At 37.5% G+C, this 27,755-nt stretch overlaps 1 protein-coding gene across 1 annotated transcript in view; it reads right to left on the bottom strand.

Annotated features, from left to right (window-relative positions):
• LOC140170291 (uncharacterized) overlaps nucleotides 1-27,755 on the bottom strand; it is a 63,848-nt gene that overhangs the window by 33,979 nt on the left and 2,114 nt on the right. Inside the window, exons 2-3 of the mRNA XM_072193661.1 lie at nucleotides 8,088-8,166; nucleotides 3,212-3,283 (exon numbers count right to left, since the gene is read on the bottom strand). Coding sequence (XP_072049762.1) covers nucleotides 3,212-3,250 — 39 coding nt within the window. The 5' untranslated portion in view covers nucleotides 3,251-3,283; nucleotides 8,088-8,166. The remainder of the gene's footprint in view (nucleotides 1-3,211; nucleotides 3,284-8,087; nucleotides 8,167-27,755) is intronic.

Raw genomic sequence — 27,755 nt, 5'->3', positions numbered from 1 at the left:
ATGTTACCGCAGGAAATATCTAAGGGTCATGGGTCATCATTGTACCAAGCATGAACCCTGAGGGCGCTATAGTTCTTGAGCTAGAGCAGTTTTAACAATTTACACATATTGCCCCCTGTAGCCTGTGACCTTTGACCTCTGGGGTCGAGGCTACATTAAGTTAATTAATCTAGGGGTCATGGGCCATCATTATACTACGTATGAACCCTGAGGGCACTATAGTTCTTGAGCTAGAGCCGTTTGAAATTTTACACATATTGGCCCCTGTAGCCCACGACCTTTGACCTCTGGGGTCGGGGGTACCCTAGGATGATGCTAGGGGTCACGGGCCATCACTATACCAAGTTTGGGCCCCGAGGCTGCTTTGGTTCTTGAGCTAGAGGAGTGCAAAAAGTGATCTTGAGAAGAAGAAGAAGGAGGAGGAGAAGGAGAAGACTAAACTAGAAACCACAGTTGTGTTTGACCAAACACGAATATCTATGCCCGTGACCACACCTAACCCCCCTTCTCCTATTCACAAACGAAAACTTGGTGAGCACCATGTGAAAGCCCTTGTTTTAAGCTTTCATTCTAATACCCTACCAAGCCTTCCCACTCTCTTATACCCCATCAGACCATCAATCTCTCTAAAACACCACCAGACTGGACCACACTCTCTCTAATACCCCACCAGACCCTCACTCTCTCTTATACTCCACCAGACAATCACTCGCTCTAAACCACCACTAGGCTGACCCATACTCTCTCTAATACCCCACTAAGCCATCACTCTCTCTTATACTCCACTATACACTCACTCTCTCTAAAACGCCACCAGACTGGCCCAGACTCTCTCTTATACCGGTACCCTGCCAAGCCTTCACTCTCTCTTATACCCCATCAGGCCATCAATCTCTCTAAAACACCAACAGGCTGACCCATACTCTCTCTAATACCCCACCAAGCCTTCACTCTCTCTTATACTCCACCAGACACTCACTCGCTCTAAAACACCAACAGGCTGACCCATACTCTCTCTGCCTTCACTCTCTCTCTTATACTCCACCAGACACTCACTCGCTCTAAAACACCACCAGGCTGACCCAAACTCTCTCTAATACCCCACCCAGCCATCACTCTCTCTAATACTCCACCAGACACTCACTAGCTCTAAAACACCTCAAGACTGGACCACACTCTCTCTAATACCCCACCAGACCCTCACTCTCTCTTATAATCCACCAGACACTCACTCGCTCTAAAACACCACCAGGCTGGGCCAAACTCTCTCTAATACCCCACCAAGCCATCACTCTCTCTAATACTCCACCAGACACTCACTAGCTCTAAAACACCTCAAGACTGGACCACACTCTCTCTAATACCCCACCAGACCCTCACTCTCTCTTATAATCCACCAGACACTCACTCGCTCTAAAACACCACCAGGCTGGGCCAAACTCTCTCTAATACCCCACCAAGCCATCACTCTCTCTTATACTCCATCAGACCCTCACTCTCTCTGAAACACCACCAGACTGGAGAATACCCCTTTAATCCCAAAATATGTCCCTTTAAGCGGTTAACCTCTTAACCCCATTGTACGTCTTGACGTATATTTGAAGCCTTCATCATTGCAAATACAGGTATCTACCAAAATGCTACCTATTGCGATACACTGTGTTAACCGGTCGTACCTATTTGTCTTTTTAAAGCATATGAACTTTGACCTCTGGGGTTGCGGCTAGCATAGCATACTTCTAGGGTCATAGGCCATCATTGTACCAAGTATGAACCCTGAGGGCGCTATAGTTTTTGAACTAGAGCTGTTTGAAATTTTACACATATTGCCCCCTGTAGCCCCTGACCTTTGCCCTCTGGGGTCGAGACTACCCTACGAAATTTTCTGGGGTCATAGGCCATGATTATACCAAGTATGGGCCCCGAGGCTACTTTAGTTCTTGGGTTAGAGGAGTGCAAAGAAGTGGTCTTAAGAAGATGAAGGAGAAGGAGAAGAGTCCGAAGACTAAACACAACAAATACAATATCTATGCCCCGTTGCACGGGCATAGATAACGGGCATAGATAACAGAACAAATACAATATCTATGCCACCGTTCCACGGGCATAGATAACTAGAAACCGCAGTTGTGTTTGACCAAACACGAATATCTATGCCCGTGACCACACCTAACCCCCCTTCCCTAGGCTATTTACAAACGAAAACTTGGTGAGCACCATGCGAAAGCACTTGTTTTAAGCTTTCATTTGATATACATGTAATGCTCATATCACCAGACTGGCACACACTCTCTCTCTCTAATACCCTACCAAGCCTTCACTCTCTTTTTTTACCCCATCAGACCATCATTCTCTCTAAAACACCACACTCTTTACCCCACCAAACCCTCACACTCTCTTATACTCCACCAGACCATACTCTCTCTAATACCCCACCAGACTCTCTCTAATACCCTACCAAGCCTTCACTCTCTTTTGCCACATTTTGGTACCAATCACGATACACTTTGGACAAGATTTGAGTATTTTTATGCTAATTAGCTAAATTTTACACATATTGCTCACTGTAGCTAATGACCTTTGACCTCTGGAGTGGAGGCTATCACAGGAGTATCTAAGGGTCATGGGTCATCATTGTACCAAGTATGAATCATGTGGGTGCTGTAATTCTTGAGCTAGAGCTGTTTGAAATTTTACACATATTGCTCCCTGTAGCCCATGACCTTTGACCTCTGGGGTCGAGGGTACCCTAGGATGTTTCTAGGGGTCATGGGCCATCATTGTACTAAGTATGGGCCCCGAGACTACTTTGGTTCTTGAGCTAGAGGAGAGCAAAGGACTGATCTTGAGAAGGAGGAGAAGAAGGAGAAGGAGAAGGAGAAGCCGAAGACTAAACACAACAAATACAATATCTATGCCCCGTTGCACGGGCATAGATAAGAAGAAGGTGAAGGAGAAGACTAAACAGAACAAATACAATATCTATGCCCCGTTGCACGGGCATAGATAAACACAACAAAACAATACAAAAAGACGACATCATCCCCTGGGCGTTATTTCGACACATGACAATAAACAGTATGTCTGATAATTATGATAATTTAATGATGATGATAAATTATGATAGTACTCTGCAATTACTATGTAAAAAACAAGAAACTAAAAACAGAAAGTGACAAATTAAAAATATTATCAAAAGCTTCATACATACCTGCCCAGCCTTTATTGCAGCAATAATTCGCCTAAACATGTTTATTGACCGGATGTAGGAAGTGCCCGTTTGCTGTAACAAAATAATAAAATTCATTTGCACGGTCTTAAACTTAATGGTACTCGTGGCTACAGTCTGTTTTCCAGGTAATGGCAGCATTTTAATAGAATTGCACATTTGAATTAGTACTGAAGTCCTTAAAATAAACAAGATGATTGGATAACCTTTTCCTACATCAGGTATTGTGCAATAACTGCCAATTATATTTGAACGTTCCTGTTATGTTTTCCCAGCCCTTCCGACCTGCCAAAATTGTTCCCCTTTACAGTTTTAGGATGGGAAGCAAACTGGTGATATTCAGGACGAATTCAGGGGTCCAGTTCATAGTCTCTAAACACTATAGTCTTGAAGATTAGTAATGTGTAGTATGTGGAGCGTGTACCTTCATAATATCTTGACCATGGACTAATGAGATACAGACGAACTCCAAACAGTCAGTCTCAGCATCACCCAATAATGAAGGTTGATATTTCCATGAAATGCGAGAGGCAAAATTATTACATCTCATACATATTTATGAGAGAATGACACCAATTCATTGGTCGATCGCAACTTGACACAACCCAAGTAGAGTGACCTATCCCCATTATGACCGGACGAGTTTTTCCCCTATTCACGATATCATCATCCTCAGCGACAAAAGTTCGTACTTTCGCAATCGTGTTTTTCGATCTGCGAAGGTAGGACTTTTTAAAGTGTTTCCCTGTCAGAAGCAGATATTACCGACTTAAAAAACATGCTAAAAGGATGCTTGAAACACATGATTTGTAAAGCCGTGAAAGCTTGTGATGTTCAAGACGTACTGCAAGGAGAAGGGTATCGCGTGTGTCCGTGTGCATATCCGAAGCTTAAGCCTCAACTTCAGATAGGCATTTAAGGTACCGGTACGCCTATTTTCTTATTAAGTATATTATGAATTGGGGTCATCCTCTCCATAAATATGTATGAGGTGTAATAAAACAAATACTATTGGTATTTTCAGGGAAATAGAGTCACTATTTTTTCAGGTACTGGCTGCAGGCCTTGGAAAAAAGAGTTTTCCCTATTTCTCTTCTAACCATGTAGTAGTTGTATACTGCTACGCGCATTTTTTACAGTCTTTCGCGTTACCGCGAAGACACGCAACGTTCTATCGCGTATACGAGAAGGCACGCAACTCTTGCGTGAATGTTAGACACGGCACGATCGAATGATCGGCCCCATGAATATGCGAGAATTCACAGCATCTAATGCATGGGGAATTTGACTGTTGGAAAATAGTCTGCATTATCCATGCGCATATTTTGGGGGGCTTTGGGGGCACCAGCTCCCCGGGGTAAAACCAGGGGGCGGCCAAAACGAAGGGGAGGCGGAAGAAGAAGGGGGCGGCAAACGAAGGGGCGCCGGAAGAAGGGGCTGCAAAAAGAATTAGTAAAGAAAAAAGGGCGGGAACATGTTTGATAAGTATAAAAATTTTGAAAAAATTGTACTATACATCAAGATGTGTTGCTTTAATACGGCGCTAGCGCTTGTATTCCTTTTTTTTTTTTTTTTTTTTTTTTGCTCTTCACTTTTTCAAACGACCGAAAAAAATTGGGTCAACCTTTTTGGGCTGGGGCTGTTGAGGAAGGGGCGGCAAAATTGAATTTCCTTCAGCCCCCCGGGGTAGGAGCGGCCACGGTACGCCACTGTACCCCGTTAACATTGGGCAAACGTCGTAATCGATTTCACTTAAGACTGGGGGTCTGTATCAATTCAGCAATGTGCGGACAAAGCCAAAAATAAAGGTTCATGGAATTTGCCTAAATCTTGAGATAGGAAAGGTATTTGGGTCTAATGATTTTGTAACTTGATCAAAAATTCGACAATCCCTTGTTGCCATGGTAACGGTTCTTTGAAGATTGCCACAGGGAAAGTACATTTTTTCAATTTTACAGTTCGAAAAAGACACATTTTTCTAGCTAGCACTAATGAAATTGCTAGAAGTATGGAACAATTTAAATTGCTGCTGATAAATACATATGTATTAGACGTTACAAAAATAGTATTGCCAATTTTCTCACCCACCTAGAATATTGTGTAATATGCAATGCAAAATCCCTTTTTTTTTTTTTTTTTTTTTTCATTAGTAAAAGTGGTATAACTTTGAAATTCAATAACTCTCAAGAAGAAGTTTGCTGATTAAAGTCAGGGGTTGGATTAGAATGACTATGAATGGGGATGATCAACCAACCAATAAAAAAATTGGGGTCTTTACCCCATAACGAAGTTTTACTTTGAAGAAAGTTTGCTATTTTCGATAAAAATGAGCTAATTACATAGCACTTTCACAGTATAAAAAATCCTTTATTGGCTTGTGATTTGCAAATAACATACCAAGAATAGTTCATTGACCCATATCATAACCATTGGTTATCATTTAAGTAATTTTCACTTCTGCAGGATCTGCAAGTTCATCATTGATCTCTAGGAAAAAAATACTTGTGTGTTGTGGGGTCAGATACTCGTCTCAGATGTAGGCCTACTAAACATGCTAAATGCCCTCTTGTTGCTATTTTACATCCACCAAAAAGCGCATTTACTTAGCAACAGCAGAAGGATCTCTCTATTCCCAGCCCGGATTCCCAGTGACCTCTCCATGCTCATACCCATCAATAATAAATTCTTTCTGCTTCTTGGAAATTGGGTTTGTTTGTTTCTTGCTGACTATAGGTTAAATACCACTAATTATGTATTACACGGGTTTCAATGCAAAATGGCTAATTTCGGGTGGACGTTTCTCATATTCAGAACTCTCGCAGTTAAATGCCACTAATATCAGGTGAAACTATATGATTTAGATGCTAAATGATCAAAAACTCAACATATATAGGTTGACCTGAGACTTTTCTTGTTTTAACGCACTGAACCGTAAACACCTCAAAATGGCAGTGCACCCTCGAAGCTGAAAGTTAAAATATGGTAGGGCGAATATTTACTAAACCGAAGCCGTGCGTATGAATGTTGGTACTATTACAAAAAAAAATGTCATATAATGAGAGAAAATATACCATTTTGAAGCATCAAACCCTAAAAAAAAGTACTTTTTTGGCTATATTACTTGGTTAATTTCAGCGATTTTAAAGCACTCTTTTCAGATGCCATGCCCATGCCATGCAAACAAATAGTTATTCGTCGTTATTCCATGTATCGCACAGGCCTATTAGTGGTATATAACCTTAGGGCCAAATCATGACCTAATCATATCTCTGATTCAGAAAGAATGCTGTCCGCTTGTATTTCCTCTTATCTTGGCTAGAAGGCTTTTTAATTTTGATGTTTGTAATTTTGTCATATTTTCCTGACTGAATGTGACCTACTAGCGTCAATGCTTTATGTATTTCGTTGTACATGTTTCCTTGGGTAACTGAAGAGCGTTTGCAATAGACCTCTTGAATCCACCGTAGTAGATTCATCTACTGAAGATAAAGCTTCACATACTTCCTATTGCTGATTGGTGTTCTCGTAGAATTGATGCACTGTTGCTTGTACCGGGTTAGTACTGGTAGCTGCCTGGTGTTAAAAGCAGCACATAGTTCATGATGTTGATGATATGATTTTCAAGTGTTTCTTGGTTAACATTTTCTTCTGTTGAATTCCCTGAAGATCCATCTGCTGGAGATGAAACTTTACATGCTTCCTGATGTTGAGGGCAAAGCTTAAAACTTCCCAACGGCGTGCCAAAAAGAATTGCTTGCCCCTTTCGGCCTGCCAACAAATCTTTTCCCCCCGCACATGACATATGTTTGAGTTCCCAATTTGCAAACCTTATAATAATGGTCTAGATGTACATGTATAATGGAAGCGTAGTGAGGAAAGAATTTTGCATATTTGAAAATTTCTGCACTGTTTTTCTAAGCCCTTATCAGAGCGTGTCTGTAGTATAGTCTGCCCCGTAAATGTGCTCCAATGTCCTTTGCTGCTCGAGTCCAGCAACCTATACTCAGTTGACCTCAGATGACATACCGTAGACATGATATTAAACATTTTTGCATCACAAGTTTCAGTACAATCAAACAATACTCAATTGACCCATCATGACAATCCAACAATTTGTACTCAGTTGACCTCAGAATGATGACCTTCACATAACCTTTAACATTTTGGTGCTCCATTTCGATCACATTCGTCAAGTTTCACGACACTCTAAACATCTATACTCAGTTGACATTGGATGACCTTGACCTGACATTATCACGCTCACATCCACCATGTTTCATGACAATCCAACAAGCCATCAATAATAAAGACCTGAATGGTTAGGACACAATGATATCACTTTCTTAAGTGGGGCGCTTACACATGAACTTGTATTCATCACTTATTTCTCCGAAACAATGGTACCACTTTTATGAATAGCCTGTCGGCAAATCAATTCGGCATCAAAGAAACAATGCGTTACGTAATATATGGCTTCTCCGTGTTTATTATAACCTCCTTGGCCATTCCCAATTATAGTGTAGGCCTACTTACCGCGTTACCGAGAAATAAGCATGAAATACAATAAACCCCCTTTTTATCACGCGATAATATTCAAAATCTGTGTATCAAATGTTAAACTGAAATAACAAAACCAAACAAAGTTTGTTATGTCTTAGTAGCACCAAATATCTTACCATGTGATGTAAAAGGTACTAGGTGCATATTCAAGACTCGGCCATCGCTCGCTAATAGGGTTCCCATGTTTTAACATAATTTGCACTAGCTCAGAGTTTCCCAAACATTTCCCCATGACCATAATTTCATTAAAAAATATGGCGCGACCCACAGCTAATCGCAAATCCTGTTACTTACTTACCGAAATTTATTAGCGAAAATGTCCAAAGTTGGCATAATTTCCCAATCGTCCCGTTGACCGGCTCTCAGACTGACTTTACCTGGATAAAAATAAATTGCTATTTTAATGCTAAAATGTGTCAAAATAGATACAATATAATGGTACAATGCACTTAAGTCACTGAGATGCATTTTTTCGGCAAGTCCCGCGACCCTTTCTGGAAGAAGCCGCGACCTCTAATATGCCTAAAAGGTCGAGATCCACAGTTTGCGATCTGCTGCACTAGCTGATGGTAGCTTTTATTGATAGTTGCAAAGAAAGTGGGTAATTTTAAGTCGTTGATCTAGTATTATTATCAATCACTGTAATTCTAGCAACACAGAAACAATTTAATGAAGCATTACTATTTACTTCGGCATGCCCTTCATTTTGCCTCATCGTTGTCCATTTTTTAAATACGCGTGCATTACCTTTGAAATATTTACACAAGAACGTCAAGGCACGTGACATCAATGTAGCGCACATGAATGTAAAATAAATAGATGTGGCTCATCCTGCACATCCAAAGCAAATACCAATCCAATTAATTATTTCCCAAGTTTAAATTATACTGCCAATTAACTAGATTTTATAACATACGTATGAAGGACTGGGCTGGTTAAAATATGTAATTAAGATGTTAATGCATGATATTGCAACGTGATCCTTTTTACTTTGTTATTTTAACATGATAGATTTAAAGTCCCATTCAGTGATCCCAGCGCAAGTCAGCGCAAAAAATGTTTATAAATTGCCTAAAAGTGAATACGGGCATACTTTTGGAGATCATGAGTGTGGGGATGGTGAACCTTACATATTGTGCATACGGGGGGGGTGTTTTTAATGTTTGCATATTTTAGGTGATGTGTGCGTGAGTCGTTTCTGGTGTGCATATAGATTGAAGAGGCGGGCTGTGTGATATGGGTTACACAGGGAGTGTTAGTATAGCAGGTGTGCGGTGTAGGTTGGGGTGTGCGCGTCTAGAGGTAGTTGTTTATATTGACTTGGGATGGGAGGGGGTGTGTTGCTAATCTTCGAGTATCGAGTTTCGAGTTCGAGTATCGAGTTTCGAGTTGCAATTTTCGAGTATCGAGTTGCAATTGTCGAGTATCGAGTTGAAATCTTCGAGTATCGAGTTGCAATTGTCGAGTATCGAGTTGAAATCTTCGAGTATCGAGTTGCAATTTTCGAGTATCGAGTTGAAATCTTCGAGTATCGAGTTGCAATTTTCGAGTATCGAGTTGAAATCTTCGAGTATCGAGTTGCAATTTTCGAGTATCGAGTTGAAATCTTCGAGTATCGAGTTGCAATTTTCGAGTATCGAGTTGCAATTTTCGAGTATCGAGTTGAAATCTTCGAGTATCGAGTTGCAATTTTCGAGTATCGAGTTGAAATCTTCGAGTATCGAGTTGCAATTTTCGAGTATCGAGTTGAAATCTTCGAGTATCGAGTTGCAATTTTCGAGTATCGAGTTGAAATCTTCGAGTATCGAGTTGCAATTTTCGAGTATCGAGTTGCAATTTTCGAGTATCGAGTTGAAATCTTCGAGTATCGAGTTGCAATTTTCGAGTATCGAGTTGAAATCTTCGAGTATCGAGTTGCAATTTTCGAGTATCGAGTTGAAATCTTCGAGTATCGAGTTGCAATTTTCGAGTATCGAGTTGAAATCTTCGAGTATCGAGTTGCAATTTTCGAGTATCGAGTTGCAATTTTCGAGTATCGAGTTGAAATCTTCGAGTATCGAGTTGCAATTTTCGAGTATCGAGTTGAAATCTTCGAGTATCGAGTTCAATTTTCGAGTATCGAGTTGCAATTTTAATTTTCAATCTGCTTTTGAAGTAGGCTATAGGATGTCCCCTCTCCGACATTTGAGGTCAAATTAGTAAAAACTGTTGTATGGGCATGAAACTTGATGGGTACAGACAACATTGAGAGCCAATTTTTTGGAAGGTCATTTTGGGGTCATCCGAGGTCACCCACGGGTCATCTGAGGTCAAATTAGTAAAAACTGCCGTATGGGCATGAAACTTGGTGGGGACAGTCAACATTTAGAGCCAAATTTTGGAAGGTCATTTTGGGGTCATCAGGGTCATCTGAGGTCAAATTAGTAAAAACTGTCATATGGGCATGAAACTTGGTGGGTACAGTCACCATCAGCCAGGTAATCGCACCCAGCCGAGAACCGCCAAAAATGGGTAACCGCCTAGTTATCAAGTAATACTTCAGAACTCATTCAATCACTCATGCGATCAATATAGATCATCACTTACTCAGCCATTCAATCAATCAATCAACATATTAATTAACATAATCAACATTTCAATAATTATACCAACCAATCAATAATTAATTAAATAAATAAATAAACAAGTAAACAAGTAAGTAAATAAGTAAAAAGGTAAATAAGTAAATAAATAAACAAACAAACAAGTAAACAAACAAACAAGTAAACAAACAAGTAAACAAATAAACAAACAAGTAAACAAACAAGTAAACAAGTAAACAGGCAAGTAAACAAACAAGTAAAAAGGCAAGTAAACAAACAAGTAAACAAGTAAACAGGCAAGTAAACAAACAAGTAAACAGGCAAGTAAACAGGCAAGTAAACAAACAAGTAAGCAGGCAAGTAATCAAACAAGTAAACAAGTAAACAGGCAAGTAGGCAAACAAATAGGCAAGTAAACAAACAAATAGGCAAGTAAACAAATAGGCAGGTAAACAAACATATATGCAAGTAAGCAAACAAACAAATAGGCAAGTAAACAAACAAATAGGCAAGTAAACAAACAAATAGGCAAGTAAACAAACAAATAGGCAAGTAAACAAACAAATAGGCAAGTAAACAAACAAATAGGCAAGTAAACAAACAAATAGGCAAGCAAACAAACAAATAGGCATGTAAGCAAACAAACAAATAGGCAAGTAAACAAACAAATAGGCAAGTAAACAAACAAATAGGCAAGTAAACAAACAAATAGGCAAGTAAACAAACAAATAGGCAAGTAAACAAACAAATAGGCAAGTAAACAAACAAATAGGCAGGTAAACAAACAAATAGGCAAGTAAACAAACAAATAGGCAAGTAAACAAACAAATAGGCAAGCAAACAAACAAATAGGCAAGCAAACAAACAAATAGGCAAGCAGCGGTTAGCAATTATTAATTTATTAAATGAAAACGATTTACACCACTCTGGAAGTAACTATATAAACAAACAAACAAATACATAGATAAATAAATTTAAAACCTTATAAACAAATAAACAAATAATCGAATAAACAAATGTGCAAAAATTCAACAAAATAATAAAAAAACAAATCAACAAACAATAAATAAACAAATAAATAAAGTAACTAAAATATATAACAAATAAATAAATAAACCTATAAATAAACAATATAAATAACAAAAAGATAAACAACTTTTAAACAAACAAAGAAACAAAATAATAAACAAAAGATAAACAAATAAGCAAACAAGCAAACTTGCAACTTAAACAAAATACAGACAAATAAACAAAAGATCAACAAACAAGCAAAAAAGAAATAAACAAACAAATATACAATATAATTAACAAAAAGATAAACAAACTTATTAACAATAAAGCTATAAACAAATCAACAAACTTATAAACAAATAAATAAACAAACAAACTTGCAACTTAAACAAAATACAGACAAATAAACAAAAGATAAACAAACAAGCAAAAAACAAATAAACAAATATACAATATAATTAACAAAAAGATAAACAAACATTAATAAAGTTATAAACAAATCAACAAACTTATAAACAAATAAATAAACAAACAAACTTGCAACTTAAACAAAATACAGACAAATAAACAAAAGATAAACAAACAAGCAAAAACAAATAAACAAATATACAATATAATTAACAAAAGATAAACAAACATTAATAAAGTTATAAACAAATCAACAAACTTATAAACAAATAAATAAATAAATAAACACTTACACCTTGAACAAAATACAGACAAATAAACAAAAGATAAACAAACAAGCAAAGAAACAAACAAACAAACTTATAAACAAACAAATAAACAATATAATTAACAAAAAGGTCAACAAACAAAGAAATTATGAATAAAGGTTTAAACAAATTAACAAACTTATAAACAAATATTAATAAACAAACAAACTTAAAAACAAACAAAATAGGCCTACATGGCAAATAAACAAATTAAATAACAAAGATAAACAAACAAACAAATAACAACAAAGTTTTAAACAAACAAATAAACAAACTTATAAACAAATAAATAAACAAACTTATAGGCCTAAACAAACAAAATAAACAAACATGTTTCACATCCGGCTTTTTGAATAAAAGAGAAGGAAGAGGGAGTTTTTATTTTTATCGCAAAATTGCCGGTAAATACCCAGTAAAAACTCAAAATTATGAAAATTTCCACTTTTTGCGGCAATTTTGCTCAAAATTTGTTTATTTTGCGCCCCTCCCCCTGAAATTCACTTTAATAATTCCTGGCGCCGCCACTGCACTGACAACAGGCCTAATAAGCCTTTTATTTGTTTTTCTGAGAGGTACCGGTAAGACCCCTTTAATTATCACATAACCTTCCAAAACCAAAAATGTTTCTTGTAGGCCTTTATTAGCTAGGTTATAGAAAGCATCTCAACTTCCTAGACATAGCCTATAGATAGGCCTATGTTTTGAAAAGTTAGCCTATATTAAACTGAATTTCAGAAAAAGGTCTATAGGCCTATAAATCGAAGAAACCTCAAAAAAGAAAGTCAGAGGAGACGTGAAACATGTTTATTTATTTACTTATTTCTTATTTATTTAGCCTAATAATTCCCGCGTCCAAAATTGAGAATTGCAAAATATTTAACTAGGCCTATTTGATCTTTATTTGACATTTTCTCAAAATGACATAGGCCTATATTAATTTGCTACTTTTTTTATACTTCTTAACTATGATACTGAAACACCCCTGCATTTTTGATATCAATGTAGGCCTATAAAATCAACCATAATCGCAATAATTATATCTGCAGTGCCAAAATGTACCGTTGATATTGGGATGTGACCACTCGTTTCAAAATTAAGAAAATAATAAGTAATTTTAATTACTTATTATTTTTAATTAAAATTAATAATTAATAGGCCTACCTAATTAACAGTCATCGTGCCGTTTTAAAAAATCTTAAAGAGCCTAAGCTAGGCATTTAAGCTAGGCATAGGCCCGGGTACAGGCCTATAACCAACTCACGACATTATGATAGTTGATTGCATAAAGCATTAATAATTTCTATGGATAGGGGCCTATAGATATATTTTCTTTTATCATAAAAGTAACAGTTTATTTTTCATGATTTTAGCACAATTGTAATAAGTTGTAGGCTACCGAGTCGCGAGTGATCTCAAGCACGGCAAATATACGTGCTCGCCTGGTCAATACAAATATACGTGCTCGCCTGGTCAATACATCATGAATACACGCAAAGTCTTGAACACAGACTAGTACTTGCACATGCGCAAAGCGTGTGAGAATTTTAGGGGAGTAGGTCGAGATTCAGTTTATTGCGACTGCGACCGACACATGTACATGGACAGTACGGTACCGTATTTATAAGCTTAACACTGAATTGACGTCATTGACAAAAAAACCACCATTAATATTTAGCTAGTTTATTCATGACCGTAGCCTACTAGTATTAAAATAAACACGAACTTATTTGATTTACCTTCAAAATAAGATGACAAACTTCTACCCAATCATGCCAATCAACAAGCGGCTAGGGGACGCAGGGGTAACCTTGTCAATCAAATACTTCATCTATTGTGTCCAATACTTAATCCGATAAGTGATCGTTTTGCAGTGGCTCATTTTGCAGGTTTCCGAGTTTGTTACTCGAAATGCGTTCAAATGAACGAAGTTCGAGTTTAACTTTCCTGTTGCAAATGATACATTTTTCGCACACGCGGCCCTTAATCAAAGTGGTAAACACATATTATTAGGCCAAAGGTTAATCTAGATTGATCTGAAGTATTTTGCCTTTCATATACTGTATATAGTAAATATGGATTTCACTCGAATATTGATCATTTTGCAGGTTTTCGAGTTTTTAATTCGAAGTACGCTCATTTTGCAAGTTTTCGAGTTTGTTACTCGAAATGCGCTCAAATGAACGAAGTTCGAGTTAAACGTTTCTGTTGCAAATGATGCATTTGTCGCACATGCGGCCCTTAATCAAAGTGGTAAACACATATTATTTAGGCCAAAGGTTAATCTAAATTGATCTGAAGTATTTTGCCTTTCATATATAGTAAATATGGATTTCACTCGAATATTGATCATTTTGTAGGTTTTCGAGTTTTTAACTCGATCTACGCTCTTTTGCAGGTTTTCGAGTTTGTTACTCGAAATGCGCTAAAATGAACGAAGTTCGAGTTAAACTTTCCTGTTGCAAATGATACATTAGTCGCACATGCGACCCTTAATTAAAGTGGTAAACACATATTATTAGGCCAAAGGTTAATCTAGATTGATCTGAAGTATTTTGCCTTTCATATACAGTAAATATGGATTTCACTCGAATATTGGTTATTTTGTAGGTTTTGGAGTTTTTAACTCGATCTACGCTCTTTTGCAGGTTTTCGAGTTTGTTACTCGAAATGCGCTAAAATGAACGAAGTTCGAGTTAAACTTTTCTGTTGCAAATGATGCATTTGTCGCACATGCGGCCCTTAATCAAAGTGGTAAACACATATTATTTAGGCCAAAGGTTAAGTTAAATTGATCTGAAGTATTTTGCCTTTCATATATAGTAAATATGGATTTCACTCGAATATTGATCATTTTGTAGGTTTTCGAGTTTCTAACTCGAACTACGCTCTTTTGCAGGTTTTCGAGTTTGTTACTCGAAATGCGCTCAAATGAACGAAGTTCGAGTTAAACTTTTCTGTTGCAAATGATGCATTTGTCGCACATGCGACCCTTAATCAAAGTGGTAAACACATTTTATTAGGCCAAAGGTTGATCTAGATTGATCTGAAGTATTTTGCCTTTCATATATAGTAAATATGGATTTCACTCGAATATTGATCATTTTGCAGGTTTTCGAGTTTTTAACTCGAAGTACGCTCATTTTGCAGGTTTTCGAGTTTGTTACTCGAAATGCGCTCAAATGAACGAAGTTCGAGTTAAACTTTTCTGTTGCAAATGATGCATTTGTCGCACATGCGGCCCTTAATCAAAGTGGTAAACACATATTATTTAGGCCAAAGGTTAATCTAAATTGATCTGAAGTATTTTGCCTTTCATATATATTAAATATGGATTTCACTCGAATATTGGTTATTTTGCAGGTTTTTGAGTTTTTAACTCGAAGTACGCTCTTTTTGCAGGTTTTCGAGTTTGTTACTCGAAATGCGCTCAATTGAACGAAGTTCGAGTTAAACTTTTCTGTTGCAAATGATGCATTTGTCGCACATGCGGCCCTTAATCAAAGTGATAAACACATATTATTTAGGCCAAAGGTTAATCTAAATTGATCTGAAGTATTTTGCCTTTCATATACAGTAAATATGGATTTCACTCGAATATTGGATATTTTGCAGGTTTTTGAGTTTTTAACTCGAAGTACGCTCATTGTGCAGGTTTTCGAGTTTGTTACTCGAAATGCGCTCAAATGAACGAAGTTCGAGTTTAACTTTCCTGTTACAAATGATACACTTTTCGCACATGCGGCCCTTAATCAAAGTGGTAAACACATATTATTAGGCCAAATGTTAATCTAGATTGATCTGAAGTATTTTGCCTTTCATATATAGTAAATATGGACGAGACTCGAATATTAATCATTTTGCAGGTTTTCGAATTTTTAACTCGAAGAACGCTCATTTTGCAGGTTTTCGAGTTTGTAACTCGAAATGCGCTCAAATGAACGAAGTTCGAGTTAAACTTTCCTGTTACAAATGATACATTTTTCGCACATGCGCATGCACAAAAGAAATGTGTGCTAAAGCTTAAATAAAAGCGTTTTGGGTTACGGTAAACTTATCTGTTGGGGTGTTGGATCCCGGGCTGGATACCACGATACCACCCCTTCGTTGGACTATATGGTTAATCTAATGATCTGAAGTAAATTTAGTTTACCTTACATTATGATAGGTATGAGGTATGAATGAAACTCGAACATTTAAAATTTTGCAGATTCTCGAATTTAAAACTCGAAGTAGGCTCATGTTAAAGGTTTTCGAGTTTGAAACTCGACGTATGCCAAAATGAACGATTTTCGAGCTATATAAAAAGTAGAGGGTGCTAAAACTAAATAAAAGCGTTTTAGGGTTACGTTAAAGTCATCCGTAAGGGGAGTTGGATACCACGGTACCATGCACCCCTGCGTTAGAGTAGGGTTAATCTAATATGATGTGAAGTAGTTTGCTTTTCATTATAATAGGTATAAATGAAACTCTAAAATTAAACATTTTACAGATTTTCGAGTATAAAACTCGAAGTAGGCTCATTTTGCAGGTTTTCGAGTTTGAAACTTGAAGTATGCTAAAATGAACGATTTTCTAGTTTGAATTTTCTGATGCAGATTTTCCTTTTTTTCGTTATCCACGAGCCCTTAATATAATGGTAACGTGTATATATCCCGGTATATATATATAAGTTAACCCTAGTCTAATTTAGTCATTCTGGTATCAATGTAGGCCTACTCGGAGGGTAATACCCCCGAGGTTAATACCTATCCACTAGTAGGCCTACCCCTTTTTATGAACAACTAGTGTGCTTTTACCGGGGCTTTTACGAATTCCGTGGAGAACGTAATAACAAATTGGATAGAGAAGGGTTAAACATTTGTGCTTTCTCTTCATGTCGGAGAGGGACATCCTATAGCCTACTTCAAAAGCAGATTGAAAATTAAAATTGCAACTCGATACTCGAAAATTGAACTCGATACTCGAAGATTTCAACTCGATACTCGAAAATTTCAACTCGATACTCGAAAATTGCAACTCGATACTCGAAGATTTCAACTCGATACTCGAAAATTTCAACTCGATACTCGAAAATTGCAACTCGATACTCGAAGATTTCAACTCGATACTCGAAAATTTCAACTCGATACTCGAAAATTGCAACTCGATACTCGAAAATTTCAACTCGATACTCGAAAATTGCAACTCGATACTCGAAAATTGCAACTCGATACTCGAAGATTTCAACTCGATACTCGAAAATTTCAACTCGATACTCGAAAATTGCAACTCGATACTCGAAGATTTCAACTCGATACTCGAAAATTTCAACTCGATACTCGAAAATTTCAACTCGATACTCGAAGATTTCAACTCGATACTCGAAAATTTCAACTCGATACTCGAAAATTTCAACTCGATACTCGAAGATTTCAACTCGATACTCGAAAATTGCAACTCGATACTCGAAGATTTCAACTCGATACTCGAAAATTTCAACTCGATACTCGAAAATTGCAACTCGATACTCGAAGATTTCAACTCGATACTCGAAAATTTCAACTCGATACTCGAAAATTGCAACTCGATACTCGAAGATTTCAACTCGATACTCGAAAATTTCAACTCGATACTCGAAAATTTCAACTCGATACTCGAAAATTGCAACTCGATACTCGAAAATTGCAACTCGATACTCGAAGATTTCAACTCGATACTCGAAAATTGCAACTCGATACTCGAAGATTTCAACTCGATACTCGACAATATCAACTCGAAACTCGATACTCGAACTCGAAACTCGATACTCGAAGATTAGCAACACACTGGGAGGGGCAGGGGCGTAGAGGGGATGTGACAAAAAGGCCCACTTTTCTGAGCAAAATGTAAAAATGTACCCTAAAATTTTACCACATAAAGCACTCTTTTTTTCATGTCAAACTGTTTGAATTAGACCACAAAAAATCATTTATAGGGATAGATGTTTGCACGAAAGCTTTTTGTAGGTCATTTTGCACCTCGCCAATGTTCCTGGCTACCCCTCGCCCCGGGTGCGGATGGGGCTGGGGTCACAAAAGGGAGTGTTAGTACACTTTGTCCTGGACCTGGCTACAACCTGGTTTACAACTCATCCGCCAGAGATTTTGAAAGTTGATTTGTGTTGGTGAACCACTCACCTTTAAGAATCACACAGGTGGATTTTTCAAAGCCCTTGCGAAAATGGAAATCCAAGATGGCCGCCAGCGGCCATATTGAAAATATCAATTTTCAGCCTCTAACCACAGGAGTATGTGTAATACCTCGTTTTAGGGTTTCTTGCATGCGGGAAATCCGAGGTCTTTGACTCATGTGGAGTGCGTTATGCAGCGCAGTCTATGCATCTATTTCCATTGTCCAGTCAGCTATTGAGCTCAAAAATAATGTTGCAAATCAAGAAGCGTCAGGGATGCGTCACCAAGTTTGAGCAGGTATCTGTTGCTGCCGCGGCTCTCCGTCAACAATTTGAAGCATTTCCCTAGAGTGTCAGGAGAAATCAGAATTATGCAAGTATTTCATGAATTTTCGCAAGATCGTTTCTCTCATCAAGCAGCTGATTGTTGCAGACCAAGATGGCAACTGGCTGTTGCATGTTGGTACAGTGAAAGCTTCCATGGGGATCCTACGTGAGTTTGATGCCATAAACTATCTGCTGTATGGATCATGGTATTTGGTTCCGGAGGTCACCTACCCCACCCTCTACCGTCGGTCCTGTATGGGGGTATTTTGTTGTGAAGGACCGAGCTGATGCCGACTTAAAGCTGGAACAGATTGTTGGAAGCTCTGGAGATGCTGCTGTCGTGGCCGAGTTTGGACTTCTATTTCATGAGATTCTTGCATTCAGCAATCTTCTCCAGTTACTTACTCGACTCATTGATCATTTGGAAACATCCATACAGTATGAGATTGGTGGACGCAAGAGTCTTATCTTCGACCAAAATGTGGCACGGCTTCTAGACTTCGTAAAGGCACGGGAAAACCCCTTCATAGTACCGGAACCTGCTGTTCCACATTACAACTTTGTAACAAAAACAAATCGTCGATGACATCGTCAAGGTAAGATTCCTGAAGGCGCTGGAGAATGGTGATAGAGCATAAATTATCTGAAATTTCGTGATGAACGTTACGTACGCAGTCTTCAACTCACAGGGTAACACGAAGAAAACCAGCAATGAAACAACCAACGTCAATGTTTCTACGAAGGACATTGCACAGGCACAAAAGGTGGCAGAGATTGCTACACTACGTGGACTTGCTCCAGAAGAGCTATATGCACATGACCTTCTCCAGTCTAGCCCGATATTTCTTGGGGAAGCAGTTACAGAGAGCATAGCTTTAAGGAGGGAGAGCGGATCCGTAGAGCTGGTGAGAATAGCACTGTGATTTGGCCGCCATTAATGAGTCTGTGCCAATTCCAATGCAGCTGGACAAGTTTTGGGCATCTAGTCAGAACAAGCAGCATCTACAACTGCTAGCAAGAGAGGTTGCAGAATGAGATTTAGAGGACATAGTTCTGAGTGGAATAGTGGTAAATGAAGAGCTGCTATCTGCGAGAATGAAGCTGAATATATCAGCTGCGAGTGATCTAACAATCCTTGACAACTGGCAAGAGAAGGCAGACTGCCGTATAATACCTCTCGCGCATTGGGCAGTTGAAAGTGGATGTAAGCGAACCGTTGTTGTGTCTAATGACACAGATACTATTATCCTTCTTCGCTACATTGGCTTGTTCAAGGAGAATGGCTTGCAGAAGCTTTGGGTTCAGTTTGGAACAGGAGAGAAGAGGCGCATGATCCCATTTCATCTGCTGCACCTCAAACTACGAGACGAGTTGTGTCGGGTTCTCATCAAGGCCCATGTCTTGACAGGGGATGATGAACGAAGCATGCAGCACTCGTACGTAGTCCAGTAAGGTTCTTCTCCAATTTTGGAGAATCGGCTGTTCCCTCAGAAGCAGATATGCAGCGAGCAGAAGCATACCTTGTTCATGTGTGGATCGGTGCAAGAAGCAAAACTTCAGCAGCTACCTCTTGAGGTTTCGGCCCCTATCGGGGTCTCAACCTCAAACCAACTAACATCACACCAGTCATGAACAACACGCCCATTATTTCTGATAATGGTCTGTTTCTCACCCAAGGTATTGCTCAATATCGCGGGTATACAATGTACGATCGCACGATTAAATGGTAGATTTTGTATCTAGGGTCTTTGACATTGATTAATTATGATTGATCGGGAATGGACTGCTTAATACTAGGCCTCTGGTATTGTGATCCAAACAAGAAGTATTAAAGTTGAAAAGAAGTATTGAAGTTGAAATAAAAGATGGAGCTGGGTTGCAAAATATTTAAATATATCTCTAGACTATTTGCTTTCTAAATGTGCACAAATGGGAACATTTAGTTGTTTTACGGATTCCTGACCTAGACCGTGACTGCAACATGACCTTGACCACGCATGATGACGTGAGAAATACCTTTTCTCTGCACCTTAACCCCCAACAGGGGGTACTATGCATTCTTCTATGGTGAATGGTTGAAAATGTAGATTTTCATGTTGTTTACTGGTGGCCATCTTGAATTTTGATATTTAACTTGATCTTATCACGTGACCTTGACCTCTAATCATTAAAATGATGTCATAAATCGATTCCCCGCATGCCAAAACCCCTAAAACGAGGTATTACACATACTCCTGTGTTTAGAGGTTGAAATTTGATATTTTCAATATGGCCGTCGGCGGCCATCTTGGATTTCCATTTTCGCAAGGGCTTTGAAAAATCCACCTGTGTGATTCTTAGAGGTGAGTGGTCCACCAACACAAGTCAACTTTTAAAATCTCTGGCGGATGAGTTGTAAACCAGGTTGTAGCCAGGTCCTGGACTATTACTCTCACAGCTACGGGTGAACTAGTATTATAAATAAGTTCGCGTCTCTTTGTCGCCGATTTTTTTATCTTTTTAAAAATCTCAGATGACACCTTTTTAGGCTGATTTTATCGATTTTTTTAAAACAATTATGATCAATAATAAAATTTGTGAGATTATAAAATTAGCAATGTCTCAAGATACTGGTTATGCCTTCCTTAGATTTTATATTCGCCCATTTTGACACAATAACGCAATGTACGTGTTTTGCATCAAAAGAAAGTAATCATAATAATTCCTTATGAGAAAATTGAAGCTCACATTAATTTCAGTGTCAAACAACCATCTATGGCAGGCTGTTGACAGGTGATTTAGTATTTCTTATTCATTTGGATGAGAAAATTTCATAGAAATGAGAACATTTTCAATCCTCATAGTTTTGTCCACTTCTCACCGCTGTGAAAGAATTTTAAGTTTCCACTAGTGTTTGTAAATATATGTACAGAAATTTCTAGAAAATGTGTACACATTTTTATTTGCATTGTATGTCATTCGTTCTGTGATGAGCCATAGATACCCTCAGATACCTCCGATAGCACCACTCCTCGATGGCATCCACTGTGCAGTTCTCCTGTTGACTTTCTATATCATGTTTATCTTCGGCTTGAACGCCCAGGACTCTGATATGTAGCCACTGCGAATTTGAGTGATGTTGGTATTTGCCTATGGATATGGATAATTTTTCTGCCTCCGCAGGAGGTAGTTTGATTTGAAATTGACACCTAAAATGCCGCACATTGCGCGGCATGTAGGCCGATTGTACAAATTTATATTCTGACAAGTACTCTAACTTCCGCCCAATATCGAGAGCCCAATATATATCCCCCACCACTCTGCGCCATACATAAATTCGCCTATCGCCATTTCCGAATGTTCAAAAAGGTAATCACGCTTCCTCAGCATGTGCAATAAATTAGCATTAAAATTAATCTCATTCTATAGGGATTCTAGAAACACCTAGCACGTGGGGCCAATGGCGTGGGTCTATCAAGTTCATGAATTATGCATTAGAATATTTTCAAGCTCATAATGTTGTATAATTGAAGACCGAATTAAAAAGACTAGCTTGCGTATGACGTCCTGTCAACCAGTCCAAAAATGGCATACTGCGCAGTTCAGCAACCAATCACGGCGCGCCTTTGTCATGACGTCAGACACAAACTAGTCTTTTATTAATTCGGTCTTCAATTATAGGTTGTAGCCTCAGCGCTCATCAGCAGCTTTATCGTAGAAGACAAGTTGGAAAACCGTTATGCTGTGGGCAATGGGAATACACATCAAACAAGGTTTAATTTCATGAATACGTGAAATCTGATTATCAATGCAAAAACTTTGGCTGGAGAAGTTGAAACTGACGTTCATGGCGACACTTTGGATGTGATAATTTGACATCATGGATTGTTTTGTGCAAAATTTGAGGTATTTTTGTGCCATTTAATACGCGGCGAGTCAGCAGGCCGACTGGCATGCAGGCCTAGCTCGACTAGGCAGCAATCATCGTGTCTACATCATAATAATAGGTTGAAATGATGGGATTGAAAAGACCGGCTAGCTATTTGATTTTTCTGCATACGAGATGTATGTGCTGTGCCGTGTTCAACGTGTACGTGAATATACAATGTACACACGGCATGTCATGCTATGATACCCCTAGCCGCGCCTATGGCCGGCTTCATTGCTGTTCAAATACATGTACTAAAGTATTGCAATTTTATTGGGTTGATATAATTCGGAATAATTCGTTTTAAAGTATTTGCTTCCCCAATTCCCATGCGTGGTTGGTCATGTTGGTGGTATGTATGTCAGTTTTTTACATTCTACTAAGTACTGTTGCAATATTTTTGCATGCATACCCATGACCGTTTCAAGACTATGACTGAGAAATTTGCTTTTTGTTTGTTAAGATAAAAATCAAAATAAAATGCAACAAACAAGGTATTGATATTGGCCCTTTCGATGCAAAACAAAGCACAAATGAAGGAAAGAAAACAAAACAATAATGTTTTTGATTTTTTATTCAATTACACATACAAAAAAGTAATGGCCTATGAAAAGACCCCCCTAAATATAATAATATTAATATTATTTTAGTCCTGAATACAAAATATAATAAACAAGCATAAAAGAATCTGATACGAATTACTCTGAAACGTTACAATCGTAATTTTCAGTCAAAAAAATCCACAAAAAATGACTCTTGATACAACTTTTTGACAAGTCCAGTTGCCAGATAATTTTCTAATTACATGCATGAATTATGCAAAGTAAAGATTTCAGATACAATTAAAAGAGCTATGGTACTGAGGCATGGTACATGGGTAGAACACACACTATACTACAAAATTACGGTTGCGTTTTGGCAAATTTCAATTTGCATAATTAATTAGGCCAACTTATTAGAAAAGTTGATTAGGGCCCTAATTAATTATGCAAATGGAAATTTGCCAAAGGCATCCATGGGTTTTTTTGTAGCCGATCTGAACATTTTACTTTGTATAATTCTTGCATATATAATTAGAAAATAAGGCCTACCTGACAACATTGCATAACAAAAATAAAAGAAAGTTGTTGCCAACTTCTTGGTTTCGTGCCATTTTGACAGGCCATATTTTGGTAACCGAATATCCGATTAAAATAAAATTTTCAGTCTTGTAATCAGGAGAGAATGGACTCACATATTTCAATCAGACAAAAATCTATATCAAATAGCGTTACCTTAAAGCTAGCATTATAAGTGTCTCCTTAACTAATAACAAAAGGTGCCCACTGGTATCTTGGAGGCATTGTCTTTTTTAAAGACATTTCTTGTTATTTCTTGAGTACTATCTCCCTAATATGTTAAAGATCAAACAATATTATCTGCAGATGTTGTTGAAGAGTTTTTGTAGGATAGTGATTATCAAGATAATATAAACATGTGCGTATTGGGACGGTCTTTGGGCGCCAGCCCTCCCCCTCCCCCTTGGTAAAAGAAGGCGAATAGGAAGGGGTGGCAGAAGAAGGGCGGCAAAAACAATTATTAAAGAAAAAATTGCGAACAAATTGTGAAAGATGCTTAAAATTGTTCTTTTTCTTTCTTTCTTTTTTTTTTTTTTTTTTTTTTTTTTTTTTTTTTTTGCTCTTCACTTTTTAAAACCATAGATAAAAAAATAGGGTAACCTTTTCTCCAGCCCCCTGTTAAGAGCGGCCACGGAAGGCCTACTTACTCACTAAAGTCTAAAATTCCCTATCAACATGATGTTAAATTTGAAAGTACAGATAAAAAATAGAAATATAGGGAAACAAACTTGTAATATCCTGGGTTCATGCAAATTATCATATTTTGGATATTACGTACTTTGTGTGCCAATGTCGATTCAAATTTCTAAACTAGGAAATTTATTCGTTTTCAAGCTACCCGGTATATGACATGTAAGCATTGGTAAGGTGTTTCCAAGTATAATAGGGAACATATCCCATGATCCATTGTACATTTATATTTTGTCTTAGGGGCTGGGGTATGGGCGAACTTGAAGTACAGGTATCTGGAGATTGGAAGTGACGAGTTACTCCAAATCACAGCGGCAGGTAGTGACTGGGCCGCCGAGTGCGAACATGTATTTATTTTGGAAGGTTCGGGTTTGTTTTTGTTTTTTAATTTTGGGACGTTTTTCCAAAATTTGATATTTTTGATGATATTTTTTATTGATATTTTAAATCTTTGGGCACATACTTTGTTATTGTTAATGCGGTTTTCCACATACCTACGTTACCATTCGCTTTCAATGCGTTAAGCTTACCATGAAATTAAGGCGGATATCTATTCATGCTCCTTTTAGAATATCTGTCTGATCATCGGCTTTTGCAGGCAACAGAATGCAGATTGGCTCACGATAGATGTCGTATTCCTCTATGTGGGTTTATTGATGATAACATTACTTTGAATTCCTTGTAACCACATCCAAAATGTCTGGAAACAGGGTTCCAGGCTGATTTTGAAACTGCTGCAGTCTTCGGCGCCGTATCAAATCTTATAAAAAAGGGCACGACTGGCGAGTATGTTTTTAAGTTTTCCGCATGAAGCTTGCGTCTACGTCTATACTATACTGCTTTGGAAACGTTGACCTCTGACCATTATCCATTATTTTGATTTATAGCTACTGTTATCAAAGCTATGTTGTGATTGGCGTCAAAATCAGGTATCCCTTTGTATAATGCCTTGCTATTCAGTATAAGCCGGCCAATGACTGACCTTGATATGTGCCCTTGATTGCATGGGTTCTGTTATATCATCGTACAGTTAGCAACCTGGACAACCGATTCTTTTGTTATGCAAGGCTCACTCAGTCATTTAATGAGGCAATACAAACGATCGAATTTGGTGTTGAAATGAGCTAAATTTTGAGTTACACCTTTTCAATATAAAATTAATTTTCTCGGCCAAATGAAAAGCAATCATTTTCATTTTTTCAGTAAATGTCAGGAATAATTGTAGTGCTTAATACTGTATTTTTTTTTCAAATCCTAGTGTTAAACTTCAGTCATTTCATGTAAGATTTTGATAGGCTTAAACTCTGCCCGCGAGCCTTTTTTTGGATCAACCTTTTAGCTTTTCAAAGTAGTAATTCGCTAATGAAGGATTTTTCCCAACTTTCTAACGCACATCACCGTGAGCGATATATCATAGTTTTGTCAGAATTTCCGTTTTGATTTCACCATTTTTTACTGCCGGCTGAAAATTTTTCAAAATCAACGCGTGAAATCTAAGGCTAATACTAGCATTGTGGATCGATATCCCTGGGTTTAATAGGAATACCGGCATGGCTACAGTGTTGCCAGAACTTCAATATAGCAAAGAAATTCCCAGGCCTATAGCGCTACCACTGATCATGTTTATAGCACGATGAGGATCTTTCATCACGTGAGTGATTAATTATTTGATTTCATCATCACCGTGATCATCGGACCAATGTGTTGAAATTTGCTTCTCCTCAAAACAACTTTGCCCAACAATCTTACATGCAATTGGGCAACATTTTAAACAAAACTTTCATTTACAAAACATAAATATTACGCTGTATGTTTTATGATCAAATAAACTGTTTGGAACACACTTCCAAATAACCTTCGTAACGCCCCCAGACTTTAAAACCAATCTTTGTAAATTGATTGTTTTCGCCAGCTAAGAGCTGGCTATTTCGGAGATCGTCTTTGTTTGCTAAAGAGATTACAGGGTAGGGGTCCTACTAGCATTGGTTTAAATTGCTTTGCGGACATTTTTATGGTAAAAATATAATGTAAGGCCTACTATTTGATTTGTAAGAAAAAGAAAGTATGTTTTGCCGTTTCAACGAATGAAAACGAGTGAGAATTTCAAAAGTTATGGTTTGAAGGAAATATGACATTAAAAGTTATATGCCAGGCCTATAATAGTTTCCACAGCATATCAACGAAAGAAAATTATAGTATCCTTGTTAACAGGCGTTCTTAGATTTACATTTGCAGACCTCCTGGAGACCAACACAGCATGATATGTGAGTGTATTGATAACATAATTAAAACCTAATTGATGGATGTAAAACTGTATCGTTTTATGGATAAAAATGACTCAAAATGTCATGAATGAAATAATTGATATCTTTTAAGATATCAATTATTTCATGTTTAAAAACATCAGTTTTGTCTTTTCAATGGGAAAAATGCGATGCTATTTCAGTGCCTATCTATGATATGGGCATAATTTATACATGTAGGCCTATTGAACAATATACCCCATTTGACAAGTATATAAATAGGTAGGTAAACAAATGAATTAGGCCTATTGTATTATTTTATCAATAAATAAAATGAAAGTAAATCCAACTTTTTTTATTTTATCATGTTGATTATTAAATAATTAGGCCTATTATGGTATTCAACAAAATGATTTAAGAGAAAACACACAGTGCAGACTATATAGAATGGAGTAGGTAAGATGCCATTTTCATAGCTTCGCCGGAGTATCGTACTAACAATCAACACATTTAAAAATTTAAAAAGATAAGATTGGAGTGAGTAATTGGTCTTTATACATTTTATAATATGCTATAGTAAACTATACATTGCGAATTAATGTAAAATTAACCAAAAAACTAAATTAACTAAAAACTGCACTGTATTTCTTAATATTATATGAGCTAAGAGTAAAAGGCAGAAAAGACAAAAAAAATTGCTGTTTCTGTGTGCATGTTCTCATCATTGATGGTTTGGTGGACTGTCATGAAACATGAGGGATCCTAAAAAAGCGTGATCCTAAAAATGCCTTCCACCCAAACCAATTACAAGACCTCTTCTACATTGAAGCTTCCACCCAAACTAATTACAAGACCTCTTCTACATTGAAGCTGGCTTTCCCTTTTAAAGGGAATTTTTATTATGTTTGTTTGTAAATTTCGTGCTTTACGCGCTTTGAGTTCCTCATCAGAAGAGATTGTGCCTTATAAGAACCATTCATTATCATTGTTAACTTAAACAGGTTTTTGTTTTTAAACAAAAACCTGTTCAAGCAACCTGTTCAAGCAATTATTTAAAATTGCTTGTCTAAAAACGGAATAACTTGGATGTTAATACTTGACGTAGTGTTTCAATTGTCATGAAGGTGACTGGGTATGGTGCCTTTTGTTTGTGTTTGTTTGAAACTGCTTTTGGAAACCCACCGAAAGTCATAGGCCCTAATGAAGCAGCCAAAACAATACCAG

The sequence above is a fragment of the Amphiura filiformis genome, chromosome 14 (assembly GCF_039555335.1).
Source record: "Amphiura filiformis chromosome 14, Afil_fr2py, whole genome shotgun sequence".
In the NCBI taxonomy this organism is placed as follows: domain Eukaryota; kingdom Metazoa; phylum Echinodermata; class Ophiuroidea; order Amphilepidida; family Amphiuridae; genus Amphiura; species Amphiura filiformis.
This window is presented reverse-complemented; position numbering and strand designations above follow the sequence as displayed.